At 31.2% G+C, this 19,308-nt stretch overlaps 1 protein-coding gene across 1 annotated transcript in view; it reads right to left on the bottom strand.

Moving 5' to 3' along the window:
* Positions 1 to 1,679: 1,679 nt before the first annotated feature.
* Positions 1,680 to 19,308, bottom strand: part of GCA (grancalcin) — a 40,805-nt gene continuing 23,176 nt past the window's right edge. The window contains exons 3-8 of the mRNA XM_074303268.1: positions 10,205 to 10,274; positions 8,986 to 9,029; positions 8,541 to 8,688; positions 4,372 to 4,485; positions 3,957 to 4,015; positions 1,680 to 2,734 (exon numbers count right to left, since the gene is read on the bottom strand). Coding sequence (XP_074159369.1) covers positions 2,708 to 2,734; positions 3,957 to 4,015; positions 4,372 to 4,485; positions 8,541 to 8,688; positions 8,986 to 9,029; positions 10,205 to 10,274 — 462 coding nt within the window. The 3' untranslated portion in view covers positions 1,680 to 2,707. The remainder of the gene's footprint in view (positions 2,735 to 3,956; positions 4,016 to 4,371; positions 4,486 to 8,540; positions 8,689 to 8,985; positions 9,030 to 10,204; positions 10,275 to 19,308) is intronic.

Consider the following 19,308-nt stretch of genomic DNA (forward strand, 5'->3'; position numbering starts at 1 on the left):
TGGTGATTTTAATGTAATTCTAAGTTTTTACCTCAACCTTTGATCACCATGTGCAAAAGGCACTGGGACTTCAAGTACATATCTTAAAAAAGAGAGGTATAGATTATTATACTCAATAAAAAAAAAGTTTAAATTTAGCAAATTAGTTACCAATAATAAATAGTTATTATAGAGAGGCAGCATGGTATAGTGCAGTTGTATCAAACTCAAACAGAAATGATTCCTGTGGGACGCACATTGACTTAGAAAATCACAAACTAATGTTATCTATATGTTGTAGTTTACTATATTTTTATTGATTTTATTAAACATTTCCAAATTACATTTTAATCTGTTTCAGGTAGCATTACAGAGTCTTCAGGCTGCCAGTTTGGCAACTCTGGTGTAGTGAGTAAACAGTAGGCCTTGAAGCCAAGAACATTTGGGCTCAATTTCTCCCTTTCACACATAATATCTGTTTAAGTCCCTTACCTCTCTGTATCTTGGCAATTCCTTAAGACTGTCAGTTGTTGAGAGGATGCATACCTGCATTGGGAAAGGGAGATTCATCTTCCTTCTAGCAATGGAATAACAGATCTAATCCTTACCTCTACTGTTAGCTACAGATTATGATTCTTTCTATAAAGTCTAAACCAAAAAAAAAAAAAAAAATATATATATATATATATATATATATATATATATATATATATATATATATATATTTTACTACGGCTCAGTCAACTTCTTCCCACACTGACAAACTGTTGTCATATGAAAGCAGATGAACAGTTGAAGGGAGTAGGCAGTATTTAAGAGGGGGAAGGTATTTTTAGGAATAGAGAGAATTTACAGACTGTGCATGGTTTCCAGATAAGTCCTCTTTAAACATTCAAGTTTAAAAATATAATATTACTTACTGAAATTTAAAGGCAACCAGTTACTGTAGACTAGGAATGTCAAATTGGCTCTACTATACTTTTCAGAAATTATAAAAGTGAATGTTGTTTCAAATGTCTATTTGTGCTATGCAAGTTTTTTATCAATATGCTGCCATCTGCCCTCACACTTTAAATGGATAATTGTTATTTCTCCTAAACCACTCTAACTTTAAATGTTAAATTACTTTTTGGAAAATTAGAGAAAAAAATGCATATCACTTAGCTCATATGCCACATGTTAACTATGTTCTCATGTTATACAATACCATTAACCCTTCAAAAGTTTTTCAAGTAATATATTAGTCTTTTTCTATTTTCAAGTTCCTTGAAATGTTTAAAATAAAATTGGAAATGTCTGTGAAGTAAAAGGGCCACAAACTTAGAGATAAATGGGACCTTAAAGGTAGTATAGTTCAACCCCTTCAGGTTACAAATAAGGAAACTGCTCCCACTGAAGCTGTGACTAGCTATTGGTAGCGATGGGACTAGAATTCAGGTTTCCTGACTCCTAATCCTTTGTTTTTATCACCATACAAGGCTAAATAAAACAAAATATCTCCCCACAGTTAGCTTATGTATTTATGGTAGGCCAAAAAGAGTCAATTATTCAGTTACTGCAACATGATAATAATATGGAGTTCTAAGTGAAGTTCTAAGTTCTTAATAGTGCCTCATAGACTGATTTATACAGAGTACAGATCAGTTCAAATGTCTCTTGGTAGACCAATGCCGGAATAATTCACTCAAGTAAATCAAAGTTATTTTTTAAAAACATTGTTTAAACAAAACAACTGTTAGTGGCTGATTTCTTTTAAATTTTCAATCATCATTTTGGCACACTGTAAAACTTATAGTAAATAATAAATGTTGACATTTCCATTCAAAGTAACTTCATTACAGATCTGGGGACATAAGCCATATTGTCTTAACTTTGTGCTTTAAGGTTTTACTTTCACTAATAAAAATGAGGAGGTCAAATAAAACTGTGAATTATACTTTGTCACTAAAATAAACAAATGAAATAGATGGGAAAATATTAGCAAACAGAGAAAAGAAAAGAAAAGAAAAGAAAAGAAAAGAAAAGAAAAGAAAAGAAAAGAAAAGAAAAGAAAAGAAAAGAAAAGAAAAGAAAAGAAAAGAAAAGAAAAGAAAAGAAAAGAAAAGAAAAGAAAAGAAAAGAAAGAAAGAAAAAGAAAGGTCTCTTAGTTCACATAAGAAAACATGGTGGTAATTCTTAGGAAACTAATCATCAGACTATTACTTGTTTTTTTTTCCCCTTTAGGTAAAATTAGGTTTTTGTTTCCTAATTACATGATCAACAAATATGGGTACAAAAACTCAGTTCCTTTTCATTTATTTGCTAATGTTTATATATAATGTTTATAAACTAAAAAAAAAAAAATTATTTTTAAGTTTTAGATTTTTTATCTAAACAATCTTCAATTTATTATTCTGGTTAAATATATTCTAAAGTCAAACTCATCCAAAACTGTAAAGGTAAAAAGATAATTTTCATGCTTAGTTTTTACTTTTCATTAATCATATTATTTCAGATTACATAGATTGAAAAATATGCAGTAATACTTTCTCAAATTATGACATCATAAGCAAAACAATTTTTATTGCTCTGAACTGTGCACTAAGATTAAAACAGTTATACAGATAACAGGCAGGAACAAAGAGAAGTCCAGAAGAACTTGGGTTGACAACAGGTTCGATTATAGTTCTTTCTGAATGGAAGAATTCACAGGATAGTCTCTCTCCCTTAACATTAATCAGTTGGGCACTCATATGGCCATAGTACCCTGCAAAAACTAAAACAAAAAGCAAAGTTACCAGGTCAAAAAAAGAAAAGAATCTTCAAAGATGATTCTTAAAAAATAATATTTTACCACTACCTATCTTGGCAACAGGAAAATAAAAGTACAAGAATAACCTCAGTTCCCGTCAAAATGTCAAAATCCCTCTTATTATTTTGTGAGGGTTTTTGTATTTTCATTCTAAATTAAATCATCTGACTATATTTCTACAGAAGTGTTTTCATAATTTCCCTTTGGAAATCTCAAAGGCTTGACCATTCAAACAAGTTTGAATGAAACAATAGTTCAAATACCAGGTTGCCAAAAATATGTATAACTAATGTATCATTATTATGTCATGATCTCAATAACAACAACAAAAGTGAACACACTCTTATCACTTCTACTTTTCAACATGGTTAAATAGCCATCAGAAAGTGAAAAATTCAATTGTATTTTGGAAAATATACTTTCAAAAGCTTCTTTGAGGTTTTAGCTACTGATAAATGTAAATCATGCCAGCATAAACAAAAATACCCTAAATATTAAAACAAGAAAGACATATGCTAATTGTGTGTGTGGTGTGCGCGCACACACAACTACAAAAATAAAGTCAATAATAGGAACAAATAGATTGTTTCCAAATTTGTCAGGAATTATTAACAGCAAGATTTGAAATCTCATTTTTTTCTCCTAGAAGGAAATCTAATTCTAATCAATATTTTATTTCAAAAAGAAAAGAACAGAATTTGGACCAGACCTGTGACTTCATTGATAACAGAAAAACTACCAATACAGAAGCATATTTTTTTCCCTAACTTAGTTAGAGAACATACTTTAAAAGCATATAAAAAGTCGTTAAGATTTACTTGCCATGGGTAAGTCTATTATTTGTCAGAGGCTATATTTTAATTCAAGTCTTCCTGACTCCCAATGAAGTTATCTATTTACTATTATCTATTCACTCGCAGAAATTATACTATATTCTCTTACATATTCTTAGAAGATACAGGACTACTCAGAAATAAAATTTTCAGAAAACCAGTAAGTATGCTTTTCATTTTCAATGTAAAAATTAATTTTTATTTTAAAGTTTTATTTTTGATGCAACTTTTGAGATAAGAGAATTGTAAATATCATATCAAGAATACCAACAGTCCATAATTATTTTGGATATTTGTCAAGAAAGTGAGCATGTAATACAGAATGAATATTAAATTTTAAACATGGTACTCACATCATCATATACAAAGTTCACAAAACCTTGTTGCATGCTGTCTCTTCTCCTAAAGAAATCTTCAAAAAAAAAAAAAAGTAATCATAAATTTTTATACTTATCTTAGTAAAATTTCAATTTTTAAAATATTTGGTGCAGTTTTTAAAAAGTAATAGTTACACATGCAATTAAATAAGACCTTTAGAATTCTTAGAGGCTTCAATAATAAATCTTTCATGATTAAAGTCTGTCTTTTTCCTACACTGAAGGACAGACTAGATTCAGATCTTAAAAAAAAACTTTAGCAAAACGAATAAATATATCAAAAATGACAAAGGAAAGAAGTGTTAAAAAAAAAATAGTATTTTAAAATGGGAGAAAATAATCTGAACATTTTAAAGCTGATAGAAGAAATACAATTTTTTAAAATCAATACCTGTCAATGCTCTGAGCTTCACACAGCAAGCAACATAATCATCAAAGAAGATTCTGCCATTCTTACTATAACGCTTTACGATGGCGGTTAAAGTCTGAGGACTTAACCTATAACCTAAAGAAGAAAGAGATAAAGTAATGACATATGAAACTTTTGAGTCTTAAGAATATTCCTGGTATTTAAAAAAAATCCAAAGGTCATTTCATCCACATAGAGAATTCTCTTATCAAATTACATAACCATTTTATAATTTATCTTGGAAAGTTGCCTAGCTAAATACCTAATCCAGCGTCATTGCTGATATATGTGAAAAAGCGAATTAGGACTTTCCAGGTCTTCTAAGACCATCTCCCTACAGATGTCTCTTATCTCTGAGTCACATCTTCCAGAACATCTATCTAAAAAAACATCTTGTATATTTCTAAATCAATTCTATGGAAAGCTATACCAGAGTATTATAAAAACTTACTTCTATTAGTAGGACCATTCTCTCAGTCATTTATCTGCTCATGCACATAACTTTGAAGTCATCCCTGTCTCTTCACAGCACCCCTTACCTCTCATATAAAATATGTTGCTACTTCCCATCTATTTATGTACTGAATTTTTAAAAAATACACATTGTCCTGACTTATTACAACATAAATGTCTTTATTATATAAATCTATGTTATTTTATTCATTTAAAAACATTATTCTGAAAAGGGATTCATAGGTTTCACCAAATCATCAACAGGTTCATGACATAAAAAAGGTTAAAAACTCTGTTCTAGACTCTCCCCTTTCCAATTCAGTTTTATTTGACTTCTCCTATGCTTATATAGCTACATAAATGGTTATGTCTCCCACAGCTCCAGTCAGTTTCTTGAATGAAGAGATCATTTTGATCTGTACACTTAGTAGAGTTTTATCTTCCACTTCAAAATACTATAATTGCATACATAACACTTTATGGATTTCAGCTAACATAAAATTGCCTGTTCTCTTAGTTCTCCTCAAATATTAAAAGAATTGACTTGGAAACATGTGACTTTGTAGGACTTAGCTCTGGGACCAAGGAATCACCACTACTTCTCAGAATGAGGGCAACTAAGCACTTTTATTTTTCTGTATCCTAACAACAGCTAGAGAATTTTTACATTTGCTTTGGTTTTTTGTCATATTCTTACTGCCACCATACACTTTGGATAAAGAAAACTTGGGGCAACTGGGTAAGAAAAATCAAAGGTAAAAAATAAAGTCAATGATGGCACTGTGATACTTTACAATGATACTTTAATAAAATATAGTTAAACAATTGCCTCAGGGAAAAAAGACCACCAATAAGCATTAACTATTAACTAAAGAGAATGTAAAAAACATATGTAAACACATTGTGAACTTCTCCCAATTTTATAGTCATTTTTAAGATGTAACCCTTTAGAAAAATTCTGATGAAGACCACTATTTTCAACTCAACTGCCTATAATACCAGTCTCAATGAAATAAATGTGCTCCATTAATAAAGTTCAATCTTCTTCATTTAAAAATAAAATTACTTTTGAGGGGGGGGGCGGAGCCAAGATGGCGGAGAAGATACACGTGAATTTGTAAGCTCCCTTCTTCCCTCATTACCAATTAGTTAAATCAGCCTCAAAAATAACGCTGGACTGATAAAAACCACAAGGGTTAGAAGCACAACTTACCAGCTGAAGAGAATCTGGAATTTCAACAGAAAAGGTTGGTCCGAAGGGAGGGGAAAAAAAAAAGACCAGCACAGACAGGGTTAGGTGCTAGCACATTGTGCCAATCGGGCTGGGGAGAAGGGATCAGAGAAGCCACTGAGATAGAGGAATCTGGCACAGGCTGTTAGCTCTTCTCTGCTTATAAAACAGCAGTTCAGAAGAGAAATCAAGCCACCTTAAAATATAAAGCCAGATCCTAGAACCACCCCAATCCTGATCTTGGCAGGGCTGTGCAGACATCTTCTGCTGCCCGGGGCTTCTCCTTGGGGTAGTTAAGAGCCTGAACAGTGGAGGACACAGCCCGAGGCAGCCTCTAATCCACAAAGTAAAGGGCTCAGCCTGAGGCAGTGGAATTCTAGCAGCAGAGGAATTCCCAGAGAAGGGGAACTCCCAGAGAAGCAGAACCTTTGAAGTAGGGACTGTGGTTTCCCGGCAGACACTTCCGGTTTGAGCACAGGGGCTTTTCACATCAGCTGCTGATATCTATGGCCCCACAGGAGGCATTGGCTGGGGTTTGTGACGCTTTCACTGTCGTGCTAACCACCTCTGAGGCATTTCTGGGGAGGGGGGAAGGGGAACTCTCTCCCAGAGCTCTCTCTTAGCTCAGGGTTGTTGCATTCTACCTCCAGTCTGGGAGGAAGCTGGTAAACAAATAAACTTCTTACCCCAAGGGAAAACCCCAACAGATTTTTAACAATGAGTAAGAAGTTGAAGAGAACAATTGACACCTTCTACACAGAGAAAGAGTGGGTATCCAACCCCAAGGAAGCTAACACCAGTCTCCAAATAACACCCTAAAGGGCAATGGATACCTGCCCCCCATCACATAACTCTCTCCTAGAAGAGACTATTAAAAAGGTAAGAGAGTTTGAAGAAAAATGGGGAAAGGAAAGAGAAGCTATGATAGAGAATAACAACATCCTGAAATTTGAGTTGGAAAAAATAAAGGATTCACAGGAGGTGCAGGGAAACAAAATTTGTGAATTAGAAAAGGTTAAAAAATCACAGGAAAGTGAGATTTCTGAATTGGAAAAAGAAAATAACTCACTTTAAAAAAAAAATTAGTGAAATGGAAAAAAATTCAACAGAGCAAAATAATTCATTTAAAAACTCAATTGGGCATATACAAAAAGAACTAAAAAATGTGAATGAAGAAAATAACTCATTAAAAATCAGGACGGAACAAATAGAAATGAATGATTCATTGAGAAACCAAGAATCAGTCAAACAGAACAAAAAAAAAAAAAAAAAAAAGAAAAGAAAAGCTGGAGAATAACGTCAAATACTTACTGGGAAAATCTATAGACCTGGAAAATAGATCTAGGAGAGATAATCTAAGGATCACTGGACTTCCCGAAAACTATGATCAAAAAAAGAGCCTAGATTCTATTTTACAGGAAATCATCAAAAAGACCTGTCCAGAGATAATAGAAACTGAAGGGAAATAGGCGTTGAAAGAATTCATCGAACACCTTCTGAAAAAGAAATCCTTTTGATTGAATGTTTGCCTAATTTGGAAGATATATTAATTTTCTAATAATTATATTAATGATGAGGCTTCTTTTTTTTCTTTTAATTCTGAATAGATCATAAAAAGGATTTAAGCTACATGTACCAAATAAAATACATGTTTATGTAAGAATGAGAGTTGATAAAATTTTTAATTCATATTGGTGGTAATCATAAAAAAAAAAAAAAATCAGCTTTCCTATACTGAGTTAAAATTTCTTACCACTGGATTGGACTAAAGTTATTACTCAAAGCAAATTCCATCTAAAAAGGGAAGTTTGCTAAACAAATTATCAATGTAATAAAGACTTAAGAATTTTCCTAATTCTTAATGCACTTTTAAGTCATATTAAAGGAAATTAATAGAAGCTAGTTATCTGTGTGTCTTTTCATTAAAGCTGATATTTTTTTAAAAAATTATAGTCGCTACTGTCAAATATTTATTGAGCTGAATATCTTTGAAATTATTAAGGAGTTTGTACTTTTTTACTTTGAAAGCACTTACATGCCTATGAGAAGGAATACCACAGAATACAATTCTGCAAACAATTAGGAAGTGTAACAAATAGCCACTGACTTTAAAGTCAATTTGACACTTCTTACTTTAAATTTAGTATAACTAAATGAGGTTTTAATGGATTACAACAGTTTTTAAATATAACCTGACAAAATTATTGTTCCAACAGTAAACACAATTCTTTTATAAATTTCTTTTGTAAACATTTTTAGCTATCCTGAATATGTATTTTCAGAATGTATTGACATAATTATATGCAAATAACTTTGTCAAAGATGTTCATCTATAATATATCTACAACTTGGGAATCAGAAACTAGGAAGCAAAAATGTGTAGCCTCTGTGTCAAAATAAATCCCCTATAAAGTACAACACATAATGAAGTCCATTTAATTAAATGCTCGTTTCCATGGTTTCTTACCCATAGCTGCAATAACTTGACTTAATTCATGAAGTTCAACTGTCCCACTTCGGTCCTGGTCAATCATCATAAAGTTCTGCTTCCAGGCATTAAGAACTGCCCAAAGTTCCTTGAATTCATTAAATCCCATTTTTCCTGTGAAATCCCTCTGATATTATTTTCTTAACAAAAATAACAGTCAAAAAGGATTTACTAAATGCAAATTCTAAATCAATGAAGAGAAAAACATATTTCAACTCCATAAGAGTTCAGAAGTCATAATCAAATTCTGCATAATTTCTATGCAAAACTCAAAAAAGGTTGGCACTCAAAGAAGGTATCACAAATATTTTTAAACACTAGCTTTCCATAGCAGTTTTAAACTAATTAGATTAGTGATATTCAAAGTAAAATTACTCTAAGTCATTCAATTTTCAACTCAAAACATTTTCTTATTTAAGGATACATCCAACATGGAGATCATAATTCTGCAGGTTTCCAAGCTGAATGCTGAAAAATATAATAAAAAATTGAAATGGAGATTTCTCAATATATCACTGGTGACATTTTAAATAACTAATTCTTATGCCTAAGCATATATTTTTAAATTTCAAGAATCAAAAACACAAAAATAGAAATCTTATGGATTTCTAGTAGGTTCTTCAAATTTTCACTTTTGAAAAAAATACCCATTTAACCTGGCTGCATATGATCCATTTTAATTTTTTCAACCATATATACATCACAAATAATAATTCTGAGTTTAATATTTCTATCAACTGGGGCTATTATGAAAATATAATTTTATGTTCTATTATTTATTTAATCTTCTGACATCTATATGAGAGATGAGGTAAAAACTTTAAATTAAAATGCTCTGAATATAAATTTTAATATTTACTTCAAATTAAAGGTGATCTTTGTTCAACAACCATTAGCTGTCTACATGACACTATTTTAGATTTTAAAGATATAAGATGAAATAGTCCATGATGTCAAGTCTTTGCATTCTTTTTAAAAAACAGAAGAGTAACACAGCTAATTAAGTACATATAAGTTAGCTGCAGGAAGAAAGAACATTTAATTTGGAGAGGGGGAAGAGTGGACAAGGGAGAAGCAATCAAGGTAATCACTAAAGACGGAGCACTTAGACTTTCAAAGGCATGTAAGGATTCTGAAAATGAGACAGATGAACTAATTCAACTAATATTTGGGGGGGGGGGAAAACTCAACAATTTAACTGACAAGTAATAACCCATGGTTTGCTTGAAGACCTCTACTAAGAGGCAAACCATTATTTTCTGTGGCACTCCACTCTACTTTGGGATAGGTCTAGGGGATTGAATGGTTTATGCAAAATCACAAAGGCAGTAACTCATGAGTGGAATAGTCAATAGGGTCTTAAGTAAGATTGTCATTTCTAGATATGTCAGAAATTTCTGGAAATTTTTAGCAGACTAAATAAAGAATAATGCAGTTCAAAATTGCAAAGTGTTTAGTAATATAAAAAATAAAAACCAAAAAGTTTATAAAACTTCCATTAACAAAAATGATTAATTTTTTTTCATTTTTAGTATGGGGTTTTAGAACAATATACAAAGCTTTAAGCAAAAAAAGAATGAAGATCCAAATAAATCTTAAAGTGAATTAATTTTCTATTTCAATAGCAAAAATATGTATCTTACGAGAATAGGTTCCACTAATCCCAGACTGTGTTAAACATCTTTGAAGTTCTTCAGCATCCACTTCACCATCCTGCAGAATAAGTTTATGGTTCATATTCACAGAATACAAAAAAAATCAATTTGGTAATATAATCAATAAAAGCAGCATGCTTTCATATAATGCTCAAAGCTTTTCTTTATACATAATTAGGAAATACAGTAGAAATTAATATAGAAATAAAAGATTTTTGTGGGCTCAGCATAAATTATTTTTTCTAATAACAATATAATTTTATGTTAGTGTTACAATAATATTTTTAAATAAAATTTTCTGCATTATTCTAGATAACATGGCAGCCCTCCTTATAATACAATTATATTTTATGGCAGTCACAATATAGTCATTTACATAGCAGATAAAAAATATATAAGTAATTTATCCTAAAAAATCTGAAGTACCAACATAATTCAAGTTTTTGTTTCTTTTGGTTTTTTTTCTATACAAAAAAGAAAACAAAGAAAAAAAATTTACTTTTATTCGCCATTCCCTTTGTTGAAATTTCAGGGCTCCACTGTAGTTTTGTTGCTATTGTTCAAGTTATTACCCAAACATGCTCAATCAAGAAATAAGCAGTTTTGTGTAACAAAGAAGTTAACAATACTAATAGGAAGCCAAAGTCAGGAAAACCTATGGTAAAACCTTGAATCTTGTACTGCCTCATTCTATTCCTGCAATCCTATTTTCAAGAGATAAAAACATGGCATTAATTCAAATAAAACCATACAAGAATTATTTCACACAATTACATCAAACACTGGAGCAGAAATAGGAGACATGAGAGCAGGACAAGATGGAAAATCTAAAAGATACACATCCCAAGGATCCAAATAACTAAATCAGAAAAGACCACTAAATATCTTTCAAGAAATCTGATCCTTAACTGATATAAACATATTATAATTTTGTCTCTGGTAAAATGAACCCCAAATACATCAAATGGATCAAGTAGGGATAAGAAAATATTGTGCAGTCCCAAAGGATCATGTATACAGGTCTTCCCTGTTGAGAGATTCTATGAAAGAGCTTGGTTCTCATAGTACTTTTATCTGCTCTTAACTATAAAATTTCCGATCCTATAAACATAAAAACTACCCTTTTAGATGAATCACATTAAGTTGTTAGAATGCAAAGTTTTCCATCAAAATAACAGTAATTGGCTAACAGAAGGAATTTGTGACACATTCTATTTTAAAATCAGAAGAAACAGTTATAACTCTAATATGGGTCATAGGGCAGTAGTTTCAGAACATATTTATACTGATAGGCCCCTTTCAAAAACATTTGTGTGGCAACCTTAATTGCCATTATCAAGAGCAATGACAACAAATCCAATTCAGTCTAATATATTAAAAATTACTTAATATTACCTTTATAATAAACTTTAACTACTACAATGTTGTTTTTTTTTCTTTCTGAAAAAAGAAAAATTTTAAAGCCATCTTTTAAAATTACTCCAAGAGTAGGAGGAAGGGGTAAAATTCCTGTTTATTTTTTTTTAACTTATTGTTAAATGCAAAGTAAAAAGGGTGAAGAAGAGTATATGAAATCAATGACTGTGTTCATTGAAAAAGAATGGTAATACTTCTCTAATGAAAGGATTAAACTAAAAAAGAATTTTTTAGGTCTCTTCATAGCCTTTTAGCCTTCCTCATTTTATATTCGGCTTTTGAATAACATAGGTTAACAAAATAGGTTCAACCATAAGAAAAGGAAGAATTTAGCTTTTCAAAATCTGTTTCATTACAATGGCAAAAATGAAGGAAATGAATCTGGAGTGATCTCATGGTGTAAATCAGAAGTCAGGTTCTAACTTATTACTTTTACCTAAGGCTAAGAAAAACAGGAAAAAAACCTTCACCTCACAGAAGTATCCATAAGCATTTTTGTGCTCACAAGAATACAGAAGAAACCTAGAAAGGTATCTAAGATATCTATAATGTAAGATTTTTTTTAAAAAGAAAAGGAAAAGAACTTAAAAGGTTATGGGTTTAATAGATACCCAAAAATAAAAGACAAAATTAAACTTATAGTATTGCATTTCTGAGTCTTTAGTTGACTAATCCCATTAAGAGTGGAGTGAAAACTCAAAAAGACAATTTCAATATTTACCTTCCCCACCACCACCACCACCCCCAAAAAAAAGGCAAGAAGAGAAAAAGTGAATAAACTCTGTGTGTCAAAATTCTACCTGCTCAGTTCTCTGGAAGTCAAGGCCAGCGCTTCCATCACCCCACTGGTCTGCTTTGCTACATGGTAGATGACAGACTGTGGTAATGTGCCTCGTACATCAGGAGTGAGTATGTATTCCCCCTACAAAAAACTAAATTTACTATGATATTATCATAGTCGAGAATTAAATGCTATAAAAATCAGGAAATTTTTTTTATCGTATTTCTCATCAGGTCTTTAGCAATTTAAGTATTATCACCTCACCCATAATAAAGATCTTTATTGAGTCTTTTATCCAAAACAAAGATCTTTATTATACAACTTCTATGATTTATGTAAAATACATAAAAACAAAACCCTGCTGAGTCAAGGTATACTCATCCTGAGTATGGAAATGTCTTTTCAAAAGAGTGAGCAGTAATAACATGATAGATGTGCTAGTTAATTTACTTTATTTTATAAATGTAAGATCACCATATATAATTGGAATGGGTTTGCAAACAGAAATACAAGTTGATTTATAAAAGCTACAGAAAAGAAAAAAAAAGTAATTTTTGAAAGATGAAAGTTAGAAACAAAAGAAAGCAGACTTGTCTTTCAGATTGTAGATTCAACAGAGATTCACAATGCTGTACTTGAACAATTCTGTTAGAAAATTCTGCAAAATGTTAATTTTACACCCACCCACCTACACACACACACACACACACACACACACACTCTCACTCTTTTGGAAAATATTATATACAAGTGAAATTAGGAAGCAAAATGGAAATATCTGTTCTTCTACCACCAATGTGAATAAATATTAAAAAGCAAGAAAATGGAATATATAGTATATTCCTTGCTTTCAGTGCTGCTCATCCATTAAGTATATCAGCTTGTCACACATTTATTATTTCATGTTTCTCAAATTTATTATCAAAGAAAAAAAAGTATTTTCTATTAAATATAAGCTGGGAGTTTTACAATTATAGTTCTATAACTTCTATAAACCCTTGTTTCTTAGGTAGGTTCAATTTATATAACATATATATAAGACTCCACATCTCCTAAGTCAAATGGGTACCAAATTAAACTGATTGGCAATTCTAAGAAAATTAGGCTTGTTTTTAATATTATAAAAGGAAGCCTCACCATTTCTTTGAAAAGGGTTAGAAGTATTACAAGACTAATCAGGAGCACAGACATGGTAGCTTTCCAAAACAAAATCTGGGATAAATGGTAAGACAACAACGAACAAGGCTTTTAAGGTTGTATTACAAATATATCTTATTTCCTAAAATTGGGAATATTTAAGAAAATCCAAAGCCAAGATCTACAACTGAGTAGAAGGTAAGCAAAAACTCGAGAGAAAAGGCAAAGGAAGACTCATTCTTAGCAGGATTAAAACTTTGATTTCTATGACCTTCTGTCCCCCTTCAATTTAAAAAGCCTAGTTTTTAAATAAGTAATAATTAGATTATACAAAGATAGTAAAAGCAGATGTGATAATAACTATAGAATCATGTATGAAATGGCTCCTGAATATGAGTTGCATAACAAGGATAGTAGTACCCCCTTATTGAAAAATAAACCCTGCTTAAATCTTAGCTTTCTGGATAAAGTGACTCATGTACATAAAAGCTAGACTTTTTTTTGTGCTAGACGTTTCTGATACAGTATATTGTGAATAAGGTATATATAGTGTATAAAATATTAATACAACCTTTTTCCACTTATTTTCAATAGTTCATTTTAAAAACTATGGCCAAGATACATACACATTATAACTTTATATTTATTAATGAAGAATTTAACTTTTTAAAAACAATTAGCAATTTACTAGAATTATGGACACTTTATAATCCAGAGTATTTCCTGTTTTCTTTTTTTCTCCCACTAGGGATAAATACACACACAGGCAAATTATCCTTTTTTTCTCAATTTGACTTTTTTGTGTCATAATACCTTCTTTTGCCTTGCTTTCCCCTGTGACTTGCTATTTTCACTAAAAAATGATATTACAATTATATTAAACAAGAGAAAAACAAGATAATGACTTTATATTTTTGGGGGTAGTAGGGGGAAGGAAGTAATAAGGTCTATCATTCCAAAGCCTAATAAACTTTCAGTTTATGAATATTATATATGTAAATATGATTTTTGGATTATTTTCTGTAAGAACCCCTTAATATTCATAAACTGAAAGTTGATCACAATATTAATTTTGCCCCCAATTTTATTCAGTTTAACAAATCAACATTTCTACTTAAAATAGAAGGTGAAAAGAATTGCCAATCTTTATTCCAAAAGAATGCTTACTTTTGTCCTTACAAATCCTATTTTCCAAATAATGGCCTATTTACCTTTAAAAAAAACTTCAGCAATTTTTAAAGATTTTAACAAATCAATTTTACTACATTTTGATTATTACTATAATTTATCCCTAACAATGGCAAAAGTTACTAAGTACTCATATATGCTAGTCACTGTGAGAAATTCAGGTTATGTAATCCCTAATTTTAAAAGTTTAAAATTTACTTAAAGGAAACAAGCCAGGTACATAAAAGAGGAATTTTATCTGAGTAAGCATTAAATGGCTGATAGACAATGAATACTATAAATGCTCAAACAAAAGAGTTCATTTATAGTAAGGAAAGGATTCAGAGGGAATCTGAATTCTTTCTAGTTATAGAAGATAAATAGATTTAACAGGTTACAAAGATGAAAGAAATGGAAAAATTTAAAGAAGAGAGGTAAAAAAAAATAGCTGATATGAACAAATTATATGAACAAAGATTGGAAATGAGAAAGGGATCCACAGACTTCACCAGACTGCCAAAAAATAATGAAATAAAAAAGGTTAAGAACCTCTGAGTGCTGAAGGCGTCCTTTTTTTTTTCTCCCCCCCTCCCCAGGCTGGGGTTAAGCGACTTGCCCAGGGTCACAGCTAGGAAGTATTAAGTGTCTGAGACTACATTTGAATTCGGGTCCTCCTAAATTCAAGGCTGGTGCTCTATCCACTGCGCCACCTAGCTGCCCCTGCTGAGGCTTCCAACTTTGAAATTCTGGGATTCTGTGAAAGCTAAGGAAATCTATAGGCAACAGCAAATAGTAGTTTCTTTGAAGTGGAGCACATATGAATTCAGTATGATATCAGTTAAGGAAAGAAAATTAAAGGTATTAAAATTATGGCAATTATTTGAATTCCAAGCTAAGGAGTTTACATTTTATTCAGTAGATATTAGGGAACCATTAAAGTGTGTGGGATGCATAATACAATAAAATTAGTTCATAAGAAAAGATTTATGTGATTGTAGCAAAAGCTGAATCAGAAGTACTACAGAGGCTCTGTCCTTTCATTTGCTCTGTATATGTTCTTTCAATGTTCTCATCTCCTATGGGCTCAACTCACCTCTATATAGATGAGCATTTCCATATCCAGTTCTAATCTTTCTCCTAATCATCAAATGCATACTAAATATCAACTTTATGACCCATATGAATCTCAGCTAGATTTAACGCAAAACTTATCCCTTTTCTCCAAGTTTCCCTATTTCTAGAGGATACCATCCTCCTAATCCCCTATATACACAATTATAAGTTATTCTTTCCCAAAATTAACCCCAATCAAATATCTAATCATTGTCACCACACTAGTTCAGGTCTTTGGACTCAAGTTTTCTTCACTGTACAGAGAAAAAACTCTGTAAAAAAAGTTTCTCCAGTCTCTTTATTGCAATACTTCTAATTGGTATCTATTTCCAATCTCTTTGCCTCTATCATTCAGTCTATATTACTGCCAAAATAACATTCAAAAGAGACAAATTAGATCATGTTACTCTCACAACTCAAAAATCTTCAATGAGTCTCTAGTTCTTTTCACATAAAATTCAAGTTTGGCATTAAATCCCTTTACAATTTCATTTCAGCCTATTTTACAAACATTTCATATTGTTCCTCCACACATTCTACGTTAAAGTCTATGTTCTATTGTCAACTACATGCCATGCACTGTTAGGCATAAAAGTGACCATAACAATAGCTAGCATTTGTATAGCCAGGCACTTGCTAAGTGCTTTAACATTATCATTTCATTTGATCCACATAGCAATTCTCACTAACAAGTAAGAGTATAGAGATAGAAGATAAATGTAAAGCTAAATTTTATGTGCAGAAAATATGTTGCTTTAAAATTAACTAAATAGGGCAGCTAGTTGAGGCAGTGGATAGAGCACCAGCCCTAAAATCAGGCGGGCCTGAGTTCAAATGTGGCCTCAAACATTTAACATTTCCTAGCTGTATGACCCTGGGCAAGTCACTTAACCCCAATTGCCTCAACAAAAACAAAAACAAAAATTTAATTAGCTAAATATTTTCTAGTCAGCAAAGTCTTTTTAAAGAGAGCAACTTATACTCATTGGACTAATGTTGGTAGAGGTAAATAAAAACTAAGAAATTTGGGTTACTAGCATTGCATCTTTACTATTGTTCAAGGGAATATCTTAAATTCTAACTACTGTGTTCATCATAAGAACAAAACAGAAGCAAACAAATGTTGATAAAACAGAGGCTATTCAATCTCATTTATTTTGGGTGATAAAGTTGATACAGAGCTGGACCTACAGTCAAGAAGATCTGAATTCAAATCTAGAATCAAATATTAACTAATTATGTGAACGCAGACAAGAAATTTACTTGTTATAAGGACTAAATGAAATAATAATTGTAAAGTGCTTTGCAAACTTTGAGGAACTATATAAATGTTAGCAATAGTGACTGATGATAAGGATGATGGTTACTTTCTTTTACAGATAGTTTCTCTTGCCAGCAAAGTACAGAAGCTTAAATACAAGTACAGGAAAATAGGTACAACAAAAAATAAACAAGAAACAAGAATTATATATTTGTGATGGGGACTTACTTCCATTCCTATTTGATTAGAAAAATCACTTTGCTAGTCTCATATCTTGAATTTCTAGTGAGCTATCTTCTAAAGTTGGGTGAGTAGAAAGTAGAGGAAAATTTAGTGAGAAAAATTCAGATGAGTCAAATGAAAAAACAAGAGTTATTTCAAGTTATTAAAATTTTCTGTTTTTGTTATTCAGCAAAATGAAAATAAAATTATATTTGAAGTGATAAATTGGGGAATACAAATAAAGGCAATATTTAAATATTTGTTTTTTAAGATAGTATAGAAAAACCAATTCAAGAGGGTAATTATGTTCAAAAAAGAAAAGATTACTTGCTAGCTTACGTTAGTCATACCTGATCTCTTTATAATCCAGATATAATATGAAAAGGCTATAAGTAGGAATTTTTCAATAAATCTCTAAAGAACTATGTTGAAGATTATCTAATTTTAAAGCAACATTTTTATTTTTAAAAAAGTGAGCTCATCTGTTTCTATCTGATTTTTATAAGAATATTATTTATATATAAATATTATAATTTTTATAAGAATAAAGTTAAGTACAAAAGTGCATTTTGACCAGGTTTGAAAAATAACTGAATTTATACTCATTATAATACTAACTATTATATTATAATACTATGCTATAGTATTATACTATTATATAATATGTAATTAATAATATACTATTATATATAAGATGTTTGCTCTTGGTGGTTGGTTAAAGACTATGGAGTTTGTACTTTGTAGAGCAGAGGTTCTCAACTTAAGAGTTCATACCCATGAATCTGTTTTAATATTATAATGGCTGCATTTCAATTTAATTAGTGTCCTTTATAGTTTCATGTATTTTATATATTTACTCCAATGAGACCAAATCTCCTCTGAAGGCCCTTCAGAAAACTAGTCGAGCCCCAAGTGAAGGAGATAGAACTTTGAAAGAGATAGTAAAGAATTTGGACTTGAACACCTGGCTATTCTTACGGTGTTTAAGCTGCTGAAAAGAAGGCTGCCCCAGAGACCACCAGAAAACCGAACCAAGAACATTACATTTTGGCGACCCAACATGGGACTAAGAATCTACATCTGTGACCCAGAAATTAGTTTAAGTACAAAAACAGACAAGAAGGAAACTTTAAGGGCTAAGTAGTATTCTAGCTGAAATAGGACAAATGTTTAGAAAGGAGCCTTCTTTTCCACCTCAAGGAAAATGTGTAGAAAACTTAAGTTAGACTGATTAAAAAAAACCAAGGTTTGACTGTAACTTGAATGCAGATCATTGAATTCTTTGAAATATTAAAATACACATCTCCTTGGTTTTCTATGGAAGAATTAGATCCAGATGAGTGGAAATTAGTAAGAGAGCAACTATGTGAATATTACAATAATAATGGACCTGATTCAATTCCTAAAGAAACATTTTATACATATAACTTAATACAACTGGCTTTAAGGAATTATATAAGTATTAGAATAAGAAAAAAGAAGAAAGTGTGGAAGATACTGACAAACTAGGTGAAAAGGATGAAGAATTAAACAAGGAAGGAGCTAAGTACAATTCTGATGAAATTAAGGAATGTGATGCTTCACAGCAGGAGCCATTAGGGCATTCCCCATTCCCTGACCTAACCCCCTCAATTAACCCTTCATGGGTAGAGGGAGGAGAGGGAAGGTAATGACACAATTAGCACCACCTATGAAGCATCCTATGACAAGATTACAAAAGGCACTAGGTTAAACCTAAAAAAGGACATGATATATCTGATTTAATAAATGCATACCCTGTTATTGAAGAGTTTGACTCTTCAGGTTAACAAAGGAGAAGATATACTCCTTTTGATCTGGAAAAAAATCAAGGATCTGAAAAAGGGTTACACTCTTCATGGGGCTATATCGTCTTATGTTAAGATATTAGAGAATTTGGCTTATGAAATTTTAACCTCTAGTGATTAAAAATCTATAGCAAGAACGTGTTTAGAACCTGGACAAAACTTATTGTGA

Source organism: Sminthopsis crassicaudata, chromosome 3 (genome assembly GCF_048593235.1).
Source record: "Sminthopsis crassicaudata isolate SCR6 chromosome 3, ASM4859323v1, whole genome shotgun sequence".
Taxonomy (NCBI): domain Eukaryota; kingdom Metazoa; phylum Chordata; class Mammalia; order Dasyuromorphia; family Dasyuridae; genus Sminthopsis; species Sminthopsis crassicaudata.